Genomic DNA, 14,713 nt, shown 5'->3' on the forward strand with positions numbered 1-14,713 from the left:
ATGATTTTAGAGTACTCACCGTAACAAATAGTGGAATACTTGTTTTCATCTTACATAACCAGCAAAACTGACTTTTGAAACGCTTGTGAATACAGCTTTGCCTACGACATTTGTGACTTGAAAAGACCATCATTGAAAAATGAAGAGAAATGTTGTAGTGCGCATGAAATGCAAGGTTGTGTTTTTCTGTTTTTGCTGCAAAAATATGCTGTATTTACCATCTGTATTCAATATTGCTCAAGGTTTACTAGGAGTAAAGAAAAAAAAAAAAGATTACCGGAATGCAAGGATGGATTGCTGTTGAACAATTCATTCCGGAATGAATGTTGTGCATGAGAAATATGTGGCATTGGATGTTTTCAGGTTTGTTGTAGGCTAAGATGGACAAGAAATGCATAAGGAAACAGAAATATGGCGATAGATGAGATATTAGATGCTATTGTAGGAAAAAGAGAGATATACAAAAGTTTTCTATTGTATTTTTACGGAAGTTTATATGAACTGAATGAAGACTGGAATTATAGTGAAATAGACCCATTTTGATCTGCAGAATTTCAAGAGTCTAGTTTCCAAGAGATACATCTATATTGTGATAATGAGGGAAAAATGTAACAACAGTAATGCATATTAGGAGACCAAAGTGATTTGTCATGCTGTTCATGGCAGAGCCAGATACTGTAATCAGAGCATAACAATCACTAGTCTTGCTCCATTACTTTTCTATTTTTTTTCTTGGTGTTGGTCATTGCACTTTCTTTTTTTTCAGTTTGATTTGCAGCCTTATGCGAGATTCACGTCTAGTGTGCTGGGAACTGAGGTTAACAGATAAAAGTTTTCATCATGTGCCTTCCTTTGCCCCTTTTAATCTGAACTTTAATGCTATGATTTTTTTTTTTCAGTGTTTAAAAGATATTAAAACATACTTCAAATCTATCTGTTATTACATGTACTATATCTTTTATCAGCCTTCATGTCTTCAAGAACTTAGCTTCAGTGTCATATGTATTTGTGTATGTTTTGGTAGTGGTATGAAATCATAAATGATGTAAGATTTATGACTGCATTATACTTTTGTTTCAATCATTTGAAATCTGTATTCAGTAGAATTTTGTTGCTCTATGCTTTCCCTTTTCTCAAGATTTCTTAGCTCGTTTGATCGGAGAGTTTTGGATTGAAATGCACACCAGAAATCATTTTGTGACCAGGGTGAATAAAATGTGATTGAATTGAAAGCATCCATCTCCTTCTCTTCTGTTTGAGTGTCACATATAATTCTGTAATCAACCTTTACATAGCCAAAGGTAAAACTTGTGTAGGAACATTCAGGAATAGACTGTTTCTGTAATGTATTACAATGAATGAATGTTTCCTTTCCTACAGCATGGTAACAAAGCATTTCATTCACCTGTTCCCCTTCTCATTAAGTTCCGTAGTTATGAATTGACATAGTTGCTAGGTAGGGCAAGTCTCCGACGAGCTTTCTGGCAACTTTTTTTTTTTTAAAACAGAACATGCATAGAATTCGAATACATTACTGAATCCGTCTACAGTATTGGGGAGATAAGGATATGGCTTTTAACTTTTTGTGAAATACAAAGAAACCACTTGAATACATGTAGTACAGCGCATACCATTCTAAGAGGAATTCAAAGTTCATTTGATGTAAATCAGTTTTGGAATGTCTGAGACATCCAAAAACAAAGTAAAACAAAGCAATTGTAATGAAAGGTGGGCCCCACCTTTTATTAGGATTGCTCTGTTTGGTATATCTCAGCTATTTCAAAACCAATTTTCATCAAACATTGAATTCCTCTTGGAATTACATGCTCTTTCACATTTCATATGAGGTTTCTCATTATCTCACCAAAAAATGTTAGAAACCCGAAGTAACATGTAGGTCTCAACCAAAACTATACAATCCCTGTAAGACGGTCCTGAGAGGGGTATCATATTGCCATTACAACAATCTGTTGTGTCAGAGACATACATGTTCGTCTTCAGTCATTGTTTAGACACGTCTTCAAATGTAATTTAATCAAACATATATGTGTGTGTGTGTGTGTGTGTGTGTGTGTGTGTGTGTGTGTGTGTGTATTTATGATGTGTATAACATACATAGCCTATGTGTGTGTTTTTGTTCTCACCCTATATATGCATGGCTGCATACAAAATGAAAGAGTGGTTAGCAGAGATGTACATACAAGTATCAATCAAAGACAGGGGCACTGAGTTTGAACTGCCCTGAAAGTTCACTGTAGATATGCATGTATCAAATATTAATTGATGAAGATCTTCATTTACATGTATATATTCTGATCAAATTCTGCTGGTTGCATTAGGATAAGTTGTCCAAGATGTGAATAAAGGATTTAAGGGATGGTACAATTTCTGTTGAGATGTGGCTGCAGGTTTCCAATGTTTTTTGAGAATCATTTTTTGAGATATGAAAGAAACCTCTCATGAAATATGAAAGGGCATATATTTCTTTTTAAGAGGAATTAAAAGTTTATTTGATGAAAATTGGTTTTGAAATTGCCGAGATATTAAAAACAAAGCGATCCTAAAAAGAGGTGGTATTCACCTTTTATTAGGTTTACTTTGTTTTTGGATATCTCGGACATTTCAATCCCTATTTTCATCAAATAAGCTTTGAATTCCTTTTGAATTGTCTGCTCTTTAACATTTTGTAAAGTGGTTTCTACAGTATGTCTCCCAAAAAAATGATGATCAAATTTTCCCATTGATAACACCCAATATGATTAAACTGTCTAAATACTACTTCAGAGTCTTAAAATAACATCTGGCTCTATTTTGCAGAAAACCCCATTCAATTTGGTTAAGCGGTCACAGAGAAATGTGGAATGTTGTAAAGCATGTCATGAGTCGGATTCTTCCAAGTTTAGCACTTCGATGCTTTTGTGTGTGAAAACAATAGAACTTGGAGGAAAGATATTCTTGACATCCTCTACAAAATTCCTTATTTCTCTTTGACCACTGAAGCAAATCGAATGGGTTTTTCTGTAAGATGTGGGCAATGAGTTATCGTTTCATACCCTGAATTTTATTTGGATTGATTCACTATTTTTAAAGATATCATTGCGGAGGGTCCCGTTGCAGTTTTTTGGGGGACATACGGTACATATCTGGCAAAAAGTTGAAAGCTGAATCCTCATCTAAACCAATACTATACCATCCCTTTAATATGAAACTGGTCTCTATGACATCACAGTATGTTTACAAGGTATCTGTTAAAAACTGAGGTCTTGTTACAGTAATAGCGGGAGTTTCTCTATACACATACTCGATGGAAAACGACCAAACTGTACAAAATAGTTCACACAAATATATTTTTCATTTCTCCTTCAAAAAGGGAATACACAGGGAATGATGCACAAGGTTGTATTTACAAATATATACAGTCTCGTAGGAGTACATACACATCAGCAGAGTTGAAATTTTTTCAAACCTTGCCCATTACATTGTTCATGTCATAATAAATTAACTATTGCAACAAAATTCTCAAACTTTATATTATTTTTAACATTTCAGGTTTGGTATGTTTAAAAGTTCTCACAAATTGCTTTCAGCTTGTTAAAGGGGAATTCTGGATCAGTCAAAGGTTAGTCTAAGTTTTTTTTTAATAAAGCTCAACAGTAAAAAGATGATTTATATCAGATAAAAATTAGGGAAGTTATGATATTGTAAAGTTCTGCTTATTTTAGCAAAACAGTTGATAGCTGATTTTTACTTGCAAATGAGTGAGCTAATATATGTTATCATAATCATAACTTAACTGGTCTAGAATTCCCATTTATTGCCTTTGAGACTGAGTAAAAATCAAGTAGCAGCCACACTCTCACACCCTAAGTTCAAAGACAACTTTAAACCATTCACACTGTGTACTTGTAGACACAAGATTTCACCACAGCATTTCAGATGCTTCACATCAATCAAGCTTTGTGCATTATGCTTCACTTCACACACTCAAAAGATCTCTGACACCTATTCATTAAACATACTCTGAAATTCAAGGTCCTGGTGAGATCCCTATACGTTGTCTTTCCCTATTTTTGGATTGAAAGTAAATGCAATACAATGTAATTTGACTGCTACAAATCCTAATCAGAACAATTTTTTTTTTTTTTAAAAGATGAACTAAACCACTTACAGTCAATAGAGGCCATTTCTCATGTTGTGAATCCTAATTCTTCATGTAACAACAGGGGCCGTGGAACGTTTTTCAGTGTGTGTGTGTGGGGGTCAAGAATCCCCCCCCCCCCCCCCCACCCCCGGTCCAAAACTGATCATCTTTTAAGTCTATGGTACAAAATTCCCTTGGGTTTTATCAAAATTTTGATGCAATGCAGAAAATTGCTGGCTCTGAGGACATTTGTTGTAATGGGAGTTGCCTGTAGTTGCACATTGCCAAGAGGGCCTACCGGTAATTCAAATACAGAAAAAAACAAATTTACATTTGAACCACTGATTTAAATGTAGACAATTATCTGGTGAATCTGCAAGGTTCTGTCAAACAGTGTCCACAGAATGAGGTCAGATTTGAAACACTGGAAGAGGTTCTCCTTCAGACAAACAACCTCTGATCTATTCACTGATCAGCATGTAGTCTCTGTTCAAGCCTGAATGGCTAGCTCCCTGGAGGCACCATATCACCAGGCTGCCACTTTGGGGTCAAGATTACATTATCATAGTCAAAGTCTGGGTCGATGCTGAACGGTTCCACATCTGTAGAAGATTCCTGAAAAAAAAGAAGAAATAAAAGTAGAATGATGCAGTTGACTGAAATGAAAGAAATTTTGATATTTAAGTAGTAGAAACATCTTTTGCATTTTACTTTGCACCACAAAGCTAACTGACACACAAACAAAATGTTAGTTTCTGTACTCTTACAGGACTGGATATAATCATGCATGTTTCAGAACTTCTTAGAAGGAAATAAATGAACAATAAATCATAACTTTATCACTTAACAATGTACCGCGGTAATGAACCTAGCAAATTTTCCATCTCGTTTCAGATAAGAAAAATGATTTTTTGGCCGCAGTAAAAGTTTCTATACACTGTGTCACTTCTGCAATGCTATGCCACAACACAGGGAATGCCTGTACTGAATGAGGTAAATGAATATACCAGTAATAACACACCTGATTTACTGTTGGTAATTAGTTTTAAGTGACATAGGAAAAGAATTGACATTTAGGCAAATGTTTGATGTAAAAGGACATGCTACAGTCATATTATCATGTTAACAATTTTCCTGCACCCACCCACCCCCCTATACCCAGAGGAACAGACATCCTCCTTTTCAGCATACTGCACAATCAGACAGACTGAGAATAACTCTTTGGAAGTGATACCACACCAATGAGGTTTATCTCTCATATCTCATCACTCAGGGTGGTCCACAACTTGAAATTTGAGCATGTTGCAAGCTCAAAATCTTAAAATATTGCAGAAATTGTATGTACGCGTAGTCACATCACGAGCACACGTTACGCAATATTTTGCAGCTTATCTCTCTTTGTGCTGCTCACATTCAATGTTCTCTCTCATGTTTTGCACACAAATATCTCAGTATGGGGTAGTTAGATGCTTCTGATGTTTCACACATGTTTTTCACATGTTTGAATACATTTTATTGTAAGCTTGTGCAAATTCTTGAGGATGTTGCACAGTATGTCGCTAGCTGTTGAGGATGTTGCCCAAGAATTTGAGCATGCTGCAGCGACATGTTGTGAAACCCTTTGTGGACCACCCTGATCACTATTGGTGATCTGCTACCACGCACATAATATCAAGTTAAACATATTCCTCAGGAGTGAGTACCCACCATCTCCTGAATCTCCTCAGTTGCCATGGCAACCTCAACAGGTGATGGGATGCGGGTACAGTGGGGCAGCTGTGTGACGTGCACAGACTCCAGAGAGGGGCGAGGAGACGGAGAGATTGCCTCCTCCTCATCGGCTTCTCCGGGGTACGGACCAACGAACTGCATGTCTTGTGATGCTGCTTCTTCAGCATCTGAACAAAATGAAGCAAAGAAAAAAAAACAAACAAACAAACAAACAAATGAGAGAAAGCAAAAAGAAACATTTTCAAATGTCTATGCTGTATGGAGCAAAGACATGCGCATCTGTGGGTACAAGTACATTTAATGTAGCTGAAGGACTGCTATTTTATAATGGCATATATCAAAATGGCAAAACTTGGCAAAAATTCTCACTTCAACGTTAATTATGTCAATTAGGATATTCTGTTTAATCCCATGTCATTAAAATTTGTGTGTCCCTTTTGCAATGCTGCATACCCATATCTGACTCTTTTCATAAACTGGTATATCATGGCAGTAGATAATTCAGACCTTTCCTCAAAATATCAAAACTACAAACTTCTTTATGATGGAGGGAGAAAAAATACTACAGATTTCCACTGAATTCATTTGGACCCCCTAGAATTCCAACCCATTATTCGCAATACAAAAGGGGAGCATATTTTCAAATGACATCAAGTTTCTTAAGTTTTCAATTTCTTTTTAAAAACTCTGAGGTGTATCACTATAAGATTTCAGACATGATGTTGGGAGACAGCATTCTTCCACCACGCAAAATTTTGTGATGTTTGCAAAACTGGTATACTGTGCACTCCCGTTAGCTAATGAACACAGTTGTGAAATTATGGTTACAACTAAATAAAAATCCAGGTCACAAAGTTGTTGGCTCTATGTTTTTTATTGTTTATTTGTTTGTTTATGACAAAATTTTGATATGACGAAAAAAAAAAACCTGTTGGTCTGGAGGACTTTGTTCTACTGGGAGTCCACTGTATAAGATTTCATACATAATGCTGGGGGACATTATTCTTCTGTCATGTAAGATTCTCTGACAGGTGCAAAAGTGATAGGCGACCTCAGTATTTTCAAATCCTTTTGAGATTCTCCCATACCTTCTTCCATCTCACCCAACTCTGTGGGTTCTGATATCTTTTCCACCATCTCTGGGGTGACAGTGACCGGTGTGTGAGATTTCGCTGCTCCTCCCTCTGTGTTTGGCTCACTGTCAAACGATGCCACGTAATTGCTGCTGGAGTCATCAAAATTCAATTCTTCCTCGGCGTCGTCACTCAGGAACTCACTTTCATCATCAGGCTCATCTTCAAGATAATTATCAACCTGGACAATAAATCAAAACAACGGATTCAAAACTCACTTCAATACAAACAGTAATCCAAAATGGGCCAATGTATTTCCAAATGAAGTCATCAAAACACATGCATCCGTTTCTTTGGCAAATTATCTGAAACCTTGTCAAATCGAGGTCAGATGTAGGGAGATAGGTCTACCTGACATTCATTGTAATGAGGTAATTTTTCCAGGTCCCATTCATTTCATATCCATTTATTTTTATCTCTGATATACCAAGAAACCATATCTAATGAGGAAATTTCAGTGGTGACAAGCAGCGTATTGAAGTGTGGTTCCCCAAAACTGCAAACACTAATTTGGATTACAAGGACTGAACAATTACATGCCAGGATCCTTTCTTCACAGAAGCCAGCAGTTTATTTCCTTAATCACTAAAAATCATTAGATCTGAACTTACATTGCCTACATTTCTCTCAGCTACTATCAACACGCCCATTGAGACTTTGTTGATTTATTGTGATGATGGGATCAATCACTTTCTCTTTCTGTAGTCACAATTAAAAACCAAAAATGAAAATAACCCATTTATGCACAGCAGTAGCATCACTAAATACAGGCCTACACTACACATTATGATAAACTTTATTACAGTTCTCGGATAGGTGGGGCATCAGGGAAGGCTACCCTGATGGCTATGGCAAGCAAATAACCGGCCCCTCAGAGTTACCGGTTTTAAGTGTGGCCCATTTGCGGCGTAGGGCTGTGCGCCAGGGCTGAGGGGTGGCAGTGGGAGGGGTTTTCACCCCTATTGGTGAGTGTGTGCCCACTTGACTGAAAGGCTACTCGTCCGCCTCATCCGCTTTTTCGCATTGAGTCGTGCTGAATAAGAATCCATACTGGATTCTGAAAGGGCGGGTACTTTGACTCACGACAATGAACAAAGATCAAGAGGGTGTGTGTGCGGGATGCGGGAGGAGGTTCAAGGGGAAGAGAGGTGTGGCAGTTCACAGAGCAAGAACGAGCTGTGGAAGAGTGGCAGTAGGGCATGACTGCACCAGCACTGAGCTGGGTGAGACAGTGGGAGGTCCCAGTCAGGTTTCAGACCACAGAGCCGGAGACCCTCAGCATGCTCTAAATGCTGTGTTTGAGCGGAAGGAGCCGATTGCTTGGCCACCGGCGAGAAGTGATAAGTGGGAGCTTTTTGACATCAAGCTTGCGGGAGTTTTGAAAGTGGAATTGGCTGGGAGTGTTGAAAAGAAGATGCGTATGTTTGAGGGGTTGTGTTATGGGGCTTGTGCAGAAGAGTTTGGGATAAAGCCTGTGGGTAGTGGAGGTGGGGGGAATGTAGAGGGGGATTTTGGAAAATCAGGGTCGAGGAGACAGCGGTTGATGGCCCAATTGAGGGCGGAGAAGAAGAGCTTGCGGCGTAGGTGGAGGCAGGCAGACGGAGAAAGGGCTAGTCTGAAGTGTCTGTATGAGGACCTGAAGAAGAGGTATGCGGATGTTAGGAGGGCCGAATATCAGTGTAGGAAGCGGAGGAGGAGGAGGAGGGAGAGGAGGGAGTTCTATAAGAATCCGCACAGGTTCACAAAGAGGTTGTTTGAGGAAGGGGTTTCAGGAAGTTTGGAGGTGTCGAAGGAAGAGCTCGAGAGGCATCTGAAGGCCACATACTGTGATGGGAGGAGAGAGGAGCCTTTTACTGGGGTGGCAGGGCTATTGAGGCCACAGGAGCCAGAGGTCAGTTTTGACTTGAGTGAGTTGAAGTTGTGGGAGGTTGAAGCCGTGGTTAAAAAGGCCCGAGCTGGCAGTGCAGCTGGGCAGAATGGCTTGTCCTACAAGCTGTTCAAGTACTGTCCTCGTGTCCGAAGGGTGCTGTGGCGGATCCTAAGGGTGCTATGGCGGGAGCGGATTGTTCCAGTCAGCTGGTGTGTGGCAGAAGGGGTATATATCCCAAGGGAGAGGGATGCCAAAGGCATTGGCCAGTTTAGACCGATTTCGCTTCTCAACGTGGATGGTAAGATCCTCTTTAGTGTCTTAGCGAGGCGGTTGTCAGCATTTGTCATGAAGAACAAGTTTGTGGACACCTCTATACAGAAGGCAGGGATACCAGGTTTCCCTGGGTGCACGGAGCATGTCCAGATAATTTGGGAGTCAATCCAGAGGTGCAAACGTGAGAAGGAGGATGTGGATGTCATCTGGTTGGATCTTGCAAATGCATATGGATCAGTTCCTCACAGGTATCTCAGCTTTGCTCTTGAGTTTTTCTGGGTCCCTAGGGTGATCCGGGAGATGGTGCAGATCTACTACAGCCAGTTCGGGATGAGATTCACGACCCAGACTTACACAACAGAATGGCAAGCGCTAGAAATAGGCATCCCCATGGGGTGTCCAGTCTCGCCGCTGCTGTTTGTCCTTGGGATGGAAGTGTTAACCCGGTGTGTGGCCCCGAGAATTGAGGGGTTGATGCTGGCTGCAGATGTGGTTGTGCCGTCGATTAGGGCTTTCATGGATGATCTCACAATCGTGTCTGGCAACGAGACCCAGGTCAAAGATGGCCTCCATAGGTTAGAGGAGTTGGTGGCCTGGACATGGATGAAGTTCAAGGCCAAGAAGAGCCGCTCAGTGTCAGTGCGGAAGGGGAAGGTGGTCGCAAGGAGTTTTCAGATTGGGGGAGAAGATATCCCTCAGGTCGCTGAGCAGGGGGTAAAGAGCCTTGGGCGGTGGTATGAGGGCAAGTTGAATGACAGGCACCGAGGAGTTCAGATCTATGAGAAAGTGGTGGAGTGGTCGAAGAGGGTGGACAGGACACTCATCCCTGGGAATGCGAAGGTGTGGTGCTGCCAGTTTGGCTTGCTACCACGGATCATGTGGCAACTGCAGGTGTACGAGGTGGCAGTGTCCAGGGTTGAGAGGATGCAGCAGAAGATGAACTCGTACTACCGGAAGTGGTTAGGCGTTCCAAGAATGCTTACAGATCTGGCATTCTTTTGCAGATCAGGCAGGTTGCAATTGCCTATGACGTCAGTGGTGGAGGAGTTTAAAGCTGGCAAGGTTAGGCTAGTGATGATGATGAGGGAGTCAAAGGACCAGGTAATAGCAGGAGTTAGGCCACCGATCCGCACAGGGAGGAAGTGGAGGGCGGAGGAGGCTGCGGACGAGGCAGTGGCAATGGCAAAGTGGAAGGAGATGCAGGGTGTGGTTCAGGTGGGTCGGAAAGGGGTCGGGTTTCATCAGGGTGTTAGATGGTACAGCAAGCAAGGCAGGAAGGGTAGGAGGGAGTTGGTGGTGGAGGCGGTTAAGGAGAAGGAGAAGGAGTACTGCTTTGCCAAGGCTGTACAGCAGGGAGTGCAGGGAGCATGGACCCGATGGGAAGGGGTGGAGCAGAGGAAGGTGTCATGGAATGACCTTTGGGCAATGTCCTCTGGAGCTGTGCGCTTCATGATCAGTTCCACCTTTGATGTTTTGCCGTCTCCAGTAAATCTTCAGAGATGGGGCATTGTGGAGGATGGTGGATGCAGGGTTTGCAACAGGGCGAAGGGCTCACTAGAGCACATTTTGTCAGCATGTGGAGCTCTATTACAGGCCTATACATGGAGGCATAACCAAGTGTTGAAGAAGATGGCGGAGGTGGCGAGGGTGGCAGTGGAGGCAAGGAAGAAGAATGGGCCTCCTAGGGTGAGGGGAATCCGGTTTGTGAAGGAGGGTGTGAGATGCAGTGTGAGAAGGAAGGGTCAGAGGGATGATGGTGGGGGAATCTTAGCAGCAGGGGATGATTGGGAGGTGCGGGTGGATGAGGGAAACCGTACAGTGGCAGAGGAGGTGGTAGTAACTGCCCTTCGGCCGGACATGGTGCTGGTAGCTAGGTCTGTGCACAGGTTAGCAATGGTGGAGCTGACTGTGCCATGGGAGACAAGGATGGATGAGGCAAGGAAAAGAAAGTTGGATAGGTATGCTGAGTTGAGGGAGGAGTGTGAGAAAAGGGGGTGGAGAGCGGAGGTGCATACTGTAGAGGTGGGGTGCAGGGGATATGCTGGTCGATCAGTAAGGAGGTGGGTCAGAGGGATGGGAATAGGTGGTAGGGACGGGGAAAGGTGGATCAGGAGAATTTGTGGGGCAGCAAAGACAGGATCTGCATGGATTGTAGGGAAGGCTTGGGGGGGGGGGTGGTGGAAATAGGGGGGTGTAGAGAGAGTGTTTCGGGAGTGAGGAGAGGTGATTGATGCCAAGTTGTTTTTTTTTTCTTTTCTTTTCTTTTCTTTTCTTTTCTTTTCTTTGAAATGCCATGGGGGTGCTGTCAAGGGGATCCCAACGCAGCACCGGCCAGCCAGGGGGAGGTGTACAGCACTTAAATGGCCGAAACACTGGTGATCCCTGGTGTGCTGCTGACGACCCGTGGCATTTGCGGAATTAACATCTTTCCGTTTATTATCCAGGCCTACACTACACATTATGATAAACTTTATTACAGTTCTCTTAATACTTTGTACCTGTACAAACTTTTTTGTCCTTCCAGATGAAATCACATCAGCTTTTCCATCCATTTTGATATCCTGATCAAGCTCCTTGCAAACACAAAATAAAAAAGGAAACCAACGATAAAAGATACATAGGTACTACCATCAAGTTTGAAAAAAAAAGAAAGAAAACATGTTTGCAGCTCTCAATAATGAAACAAGAACCAGTTTAAAGTGCATCCCCAGATGTGAATAGATTGCAGCAATGTTGGCATAATATGAAATCAAATACACATAAATGTGTACGATTAGAATGAAGATTGTAAAAAATTCATCATCTGAAAAGATGGAAAATTACACATTTTCACTTTTCTGTGTGTGGATAGAGTGCTATACATTTGTAAGTAAACATTATTATTGTCATCTTCCTAAATCATGGAGACATTTTCTCTCTCTCTCTCTTTGAAAATACATTCATCTTGTCTACAGTAAAACAAAACATAATCAGTTGTACTCTCTGTCACCAATTAAGGCTGACATGATTTTTTTTTTTTTATTTCTTTCTTTCTTTCTCTGCTCTGGAAACACAAGCAAGATTACGAATTATTTAGTGGTCACAAAGATATGGTGAATTTGATATTGCCACATCTCTTCTGATGTATAAACATAACTGGGGGTAAAAGACACTTGTCATGACACTACAGCATCTTAAGCAGAATCATCTTGAGTAGCAATTGAAGTAGGACCAACCTCAACTTCTAGTTCATCTTCCTGCTTCTTGTTACCATGGAGATTAGCAGCATCAGAGCTATCATGTGTGTTGCTAGGCTGTGTTCCAGACCCAGCTGACTGCTCCAGTTGCGCTGTCTGGTTGGATGAAGAGGCTTGTCTCCTTGAAGCAAACTCATTCACATCATCTGAAAATGTAACATTTATGAGAAACTCTTTGTCAACTTACAAATGGTATCATAGTATTCAAAAGATGAATGTTTCTCCTATTTGTAACTGAGAATTTCTTCCAAAGAAATGATTCACCTAAGATGATGAATAAAGGCATTATTATGATGAAAATCAGGATAAAGCATTGAATTATAAATTGCTTGATATGAAATGTTGCTCAGTCTAATCAATTAGAAGAGCAATTATTGAAAAAGAAAAATACTGTAGTGCAGCTCCTACCAAAAGCAGACAAATAATCCGATGATAGTGAGCATCAATTTTCTTTTTTTATTCATGTATTATAAGAAAGATTGGTCACAAAGAATCACAATATATACAAATTTACAAATGATTTGTGTGATAAAAAAGCGTCAATTTTTAGTAGGACATCACCAAAACAAAAACAAAAGAAAACAAAAACATTACATTTCTTGGAAAAATCTCACTTCTCTTGCAATTGCTTGGATGTCTAGATAAAAAAAAAGCATTGTTTGAGGGAAGAGTCATTTATCTCACTTGGACTCAGGACCAAGAACGACTCCATGAACTCATCATAGGACTGGATTCTGTTAGCTAGGACTGCTTCGATGGCGGACTGGACATGTTCTTCTGAGAGGCGGTTTGTTTGGTTGTCTCTCTGTTGTTGCATGTTGTCCATCCTGCTCCAATTACATCACTGTGTCACATACAACATAACACCAGCAAAGCTGCAGTCAAGAAGATTAGAAACAACATTCAAACACTGATTTTTTTTTTCTCCTGACAGCTGGACAAAGAGAATGATTAATTGCTTTCATTTCATACTAAATTTACTAAAACAAGTCTTTACATATTTATAAATCAATTTGCGTGCAATAGAGCAATACTCTGTTTTACAGTTTAATGTTACTGTTAGATCATTTCTCTTTCATTTATGTTTGCCTTGACCAGGTTCAGACACAATTACAAGGCATGCAAACTCATTCACCTGTATTCAACTGCATCTTTGTTGGCATTGTCAGGCTATGTAAAGATTGTCTAATGGTACATCAAACTTGAAGTTGAATAGAATATCTTCATTTCAACTTCCTTTGCAGTATTGACCACAACTGACTGCTGCTAAATCTGTTGTATCAACGTACCCAGATTCTACCCAACGACAGTAAGGTTAGAGTAGTCATGCAGGTAGTAGATGCTTCCATTGCTGACTTTGGTGGCAATGGCAAGCGAGTAAGTTAGGTTACTCTAACTAGATAGATTTCTAAAGTGTTCTGTAACTAGTTAGTGTTTATAGGAGAATCTAAGTGAGTGAAATGATTTTTCTTGAAATGCATTTAACAGTAAAAGTTTACTTGATTGCTTAGTATCCTGCTGCATGAGAGCTGAGAAAGAATTAACCCCGGGCACTCCTTTGTACACAGTTATAAAGTTTAATACTCGCTTCGCGTTCGGGCCGTGTTTTGCAGTTAAGAAAGAATAAGCATGTCCACAGTCCACACACTTATAAGCAGATAAGGATCATTCCACTTTGAGGAATCATCTTGTGATCTTCCACTGAGCTTACCAAATAAAAAAGTGAACAGAAGAGATAAAAGTCTAACGTTAGGGTGTTTTACAGTTTGCTGTGTACATGTAAACTAGATTCGATTTTCACGTGTGAAGTTGACAATGCGAGATGCATCGCTCTAATTTATTGTGTAAAAAAATAAGTAGGAGTGCATCTAGTCTCGGTAAATAAGAGTAAGACTGCACCTGCAGCTCTATGTCCAGGCCTCTGACCTCACCAACCAGGGTAGCTCCAAGACACTGCAACCACTGTAAAAAGGTTGTTGGGTTGATGGCGCCGCCGGTCGCCGATCGATGCGGTTACAGCCAGGGTAGCGACCGGTAACGGAGCGGCGGGGCGGAGCCCGAGGCCTGCCTTGCTTGTGCTTCGCTATCTGTGTTTCCTGCCGTGCGTGCACGGTGTCTCGAGTCCTCGCTTCTGTCTTCGTTGCGCGAGTATGTGAAGCATGCACTGAACTCTGGCTGCTGCAGTATTTCTGTCTTATTCAAATACATTTTAAATATTAAAAAAACTATTGAGGTCAGTGTTTAGATTTCTAAGCATTTATTAGATATTTGGAATATTCTACCTAGTAAAAATATTTTGAATTGTTGAAAATGCATTAAAATGAAAATA

General features: G+C 40.8%; 1 protein-coding gene across 2 annotated transcripts; it reads right to left on the reverse strand.

Annotated features, from left to right (window-relative positions):
* Window positions 1-4,298: 4,298 nt before the first annotated feature.
* On the reverse strand, window positions 4,299-14,529 carry LOC140236117 (uncharacterized). 2 transcript variants are annotated; one of them, XM_072316089.1, is made up of 7 exons: window positions 14,284-14,529; window positions 13,069-13,228; window positions 12,364-12,530; window positions 11,647-11,721; window positions 6,961-7,186; window positions 5,849-6,039; window positions 4,299-4,756 (listed from the first exon to the last, which is right to left on the reverse strand). In XM_072316089.1, exons 2-7 carry the CDS (start codon window positions 13,208-13,210, stop codon window positions 4,646-4,648), a joined length of 912 nt encoding a protein of 303 aa, XP_072172190.1. In that variant the 5' UTR covers window positions 13,211-13,228; window positions 14,284-14,529; the 3' UTR covers window positions 4,299-4,645. The 2 variants fall into 2 exon arrangements, with proteins under 2 accessions (XP_072172190.1, XP_072172189.1); XM_072316088.1 differs by having other exon boundaries at window positions 13,069-13,259.
* Window positions 14,530-14,713: the final 184 nt, after the last annotated feature.

This window comes from Diadema setosum, chromosome 12 (genome assembly GCF_964275005.1).
Source record: "Diadema setosum chromosome 12, eeDiaSeto1, whole genome shotgun sequence".
NCBI classification, from domain to species: Eukaryota; Metazoa; Echinodermata; class Echinoidea; order Diadematoida; family Diadematidae; genus Diadema; species Diadema setosum.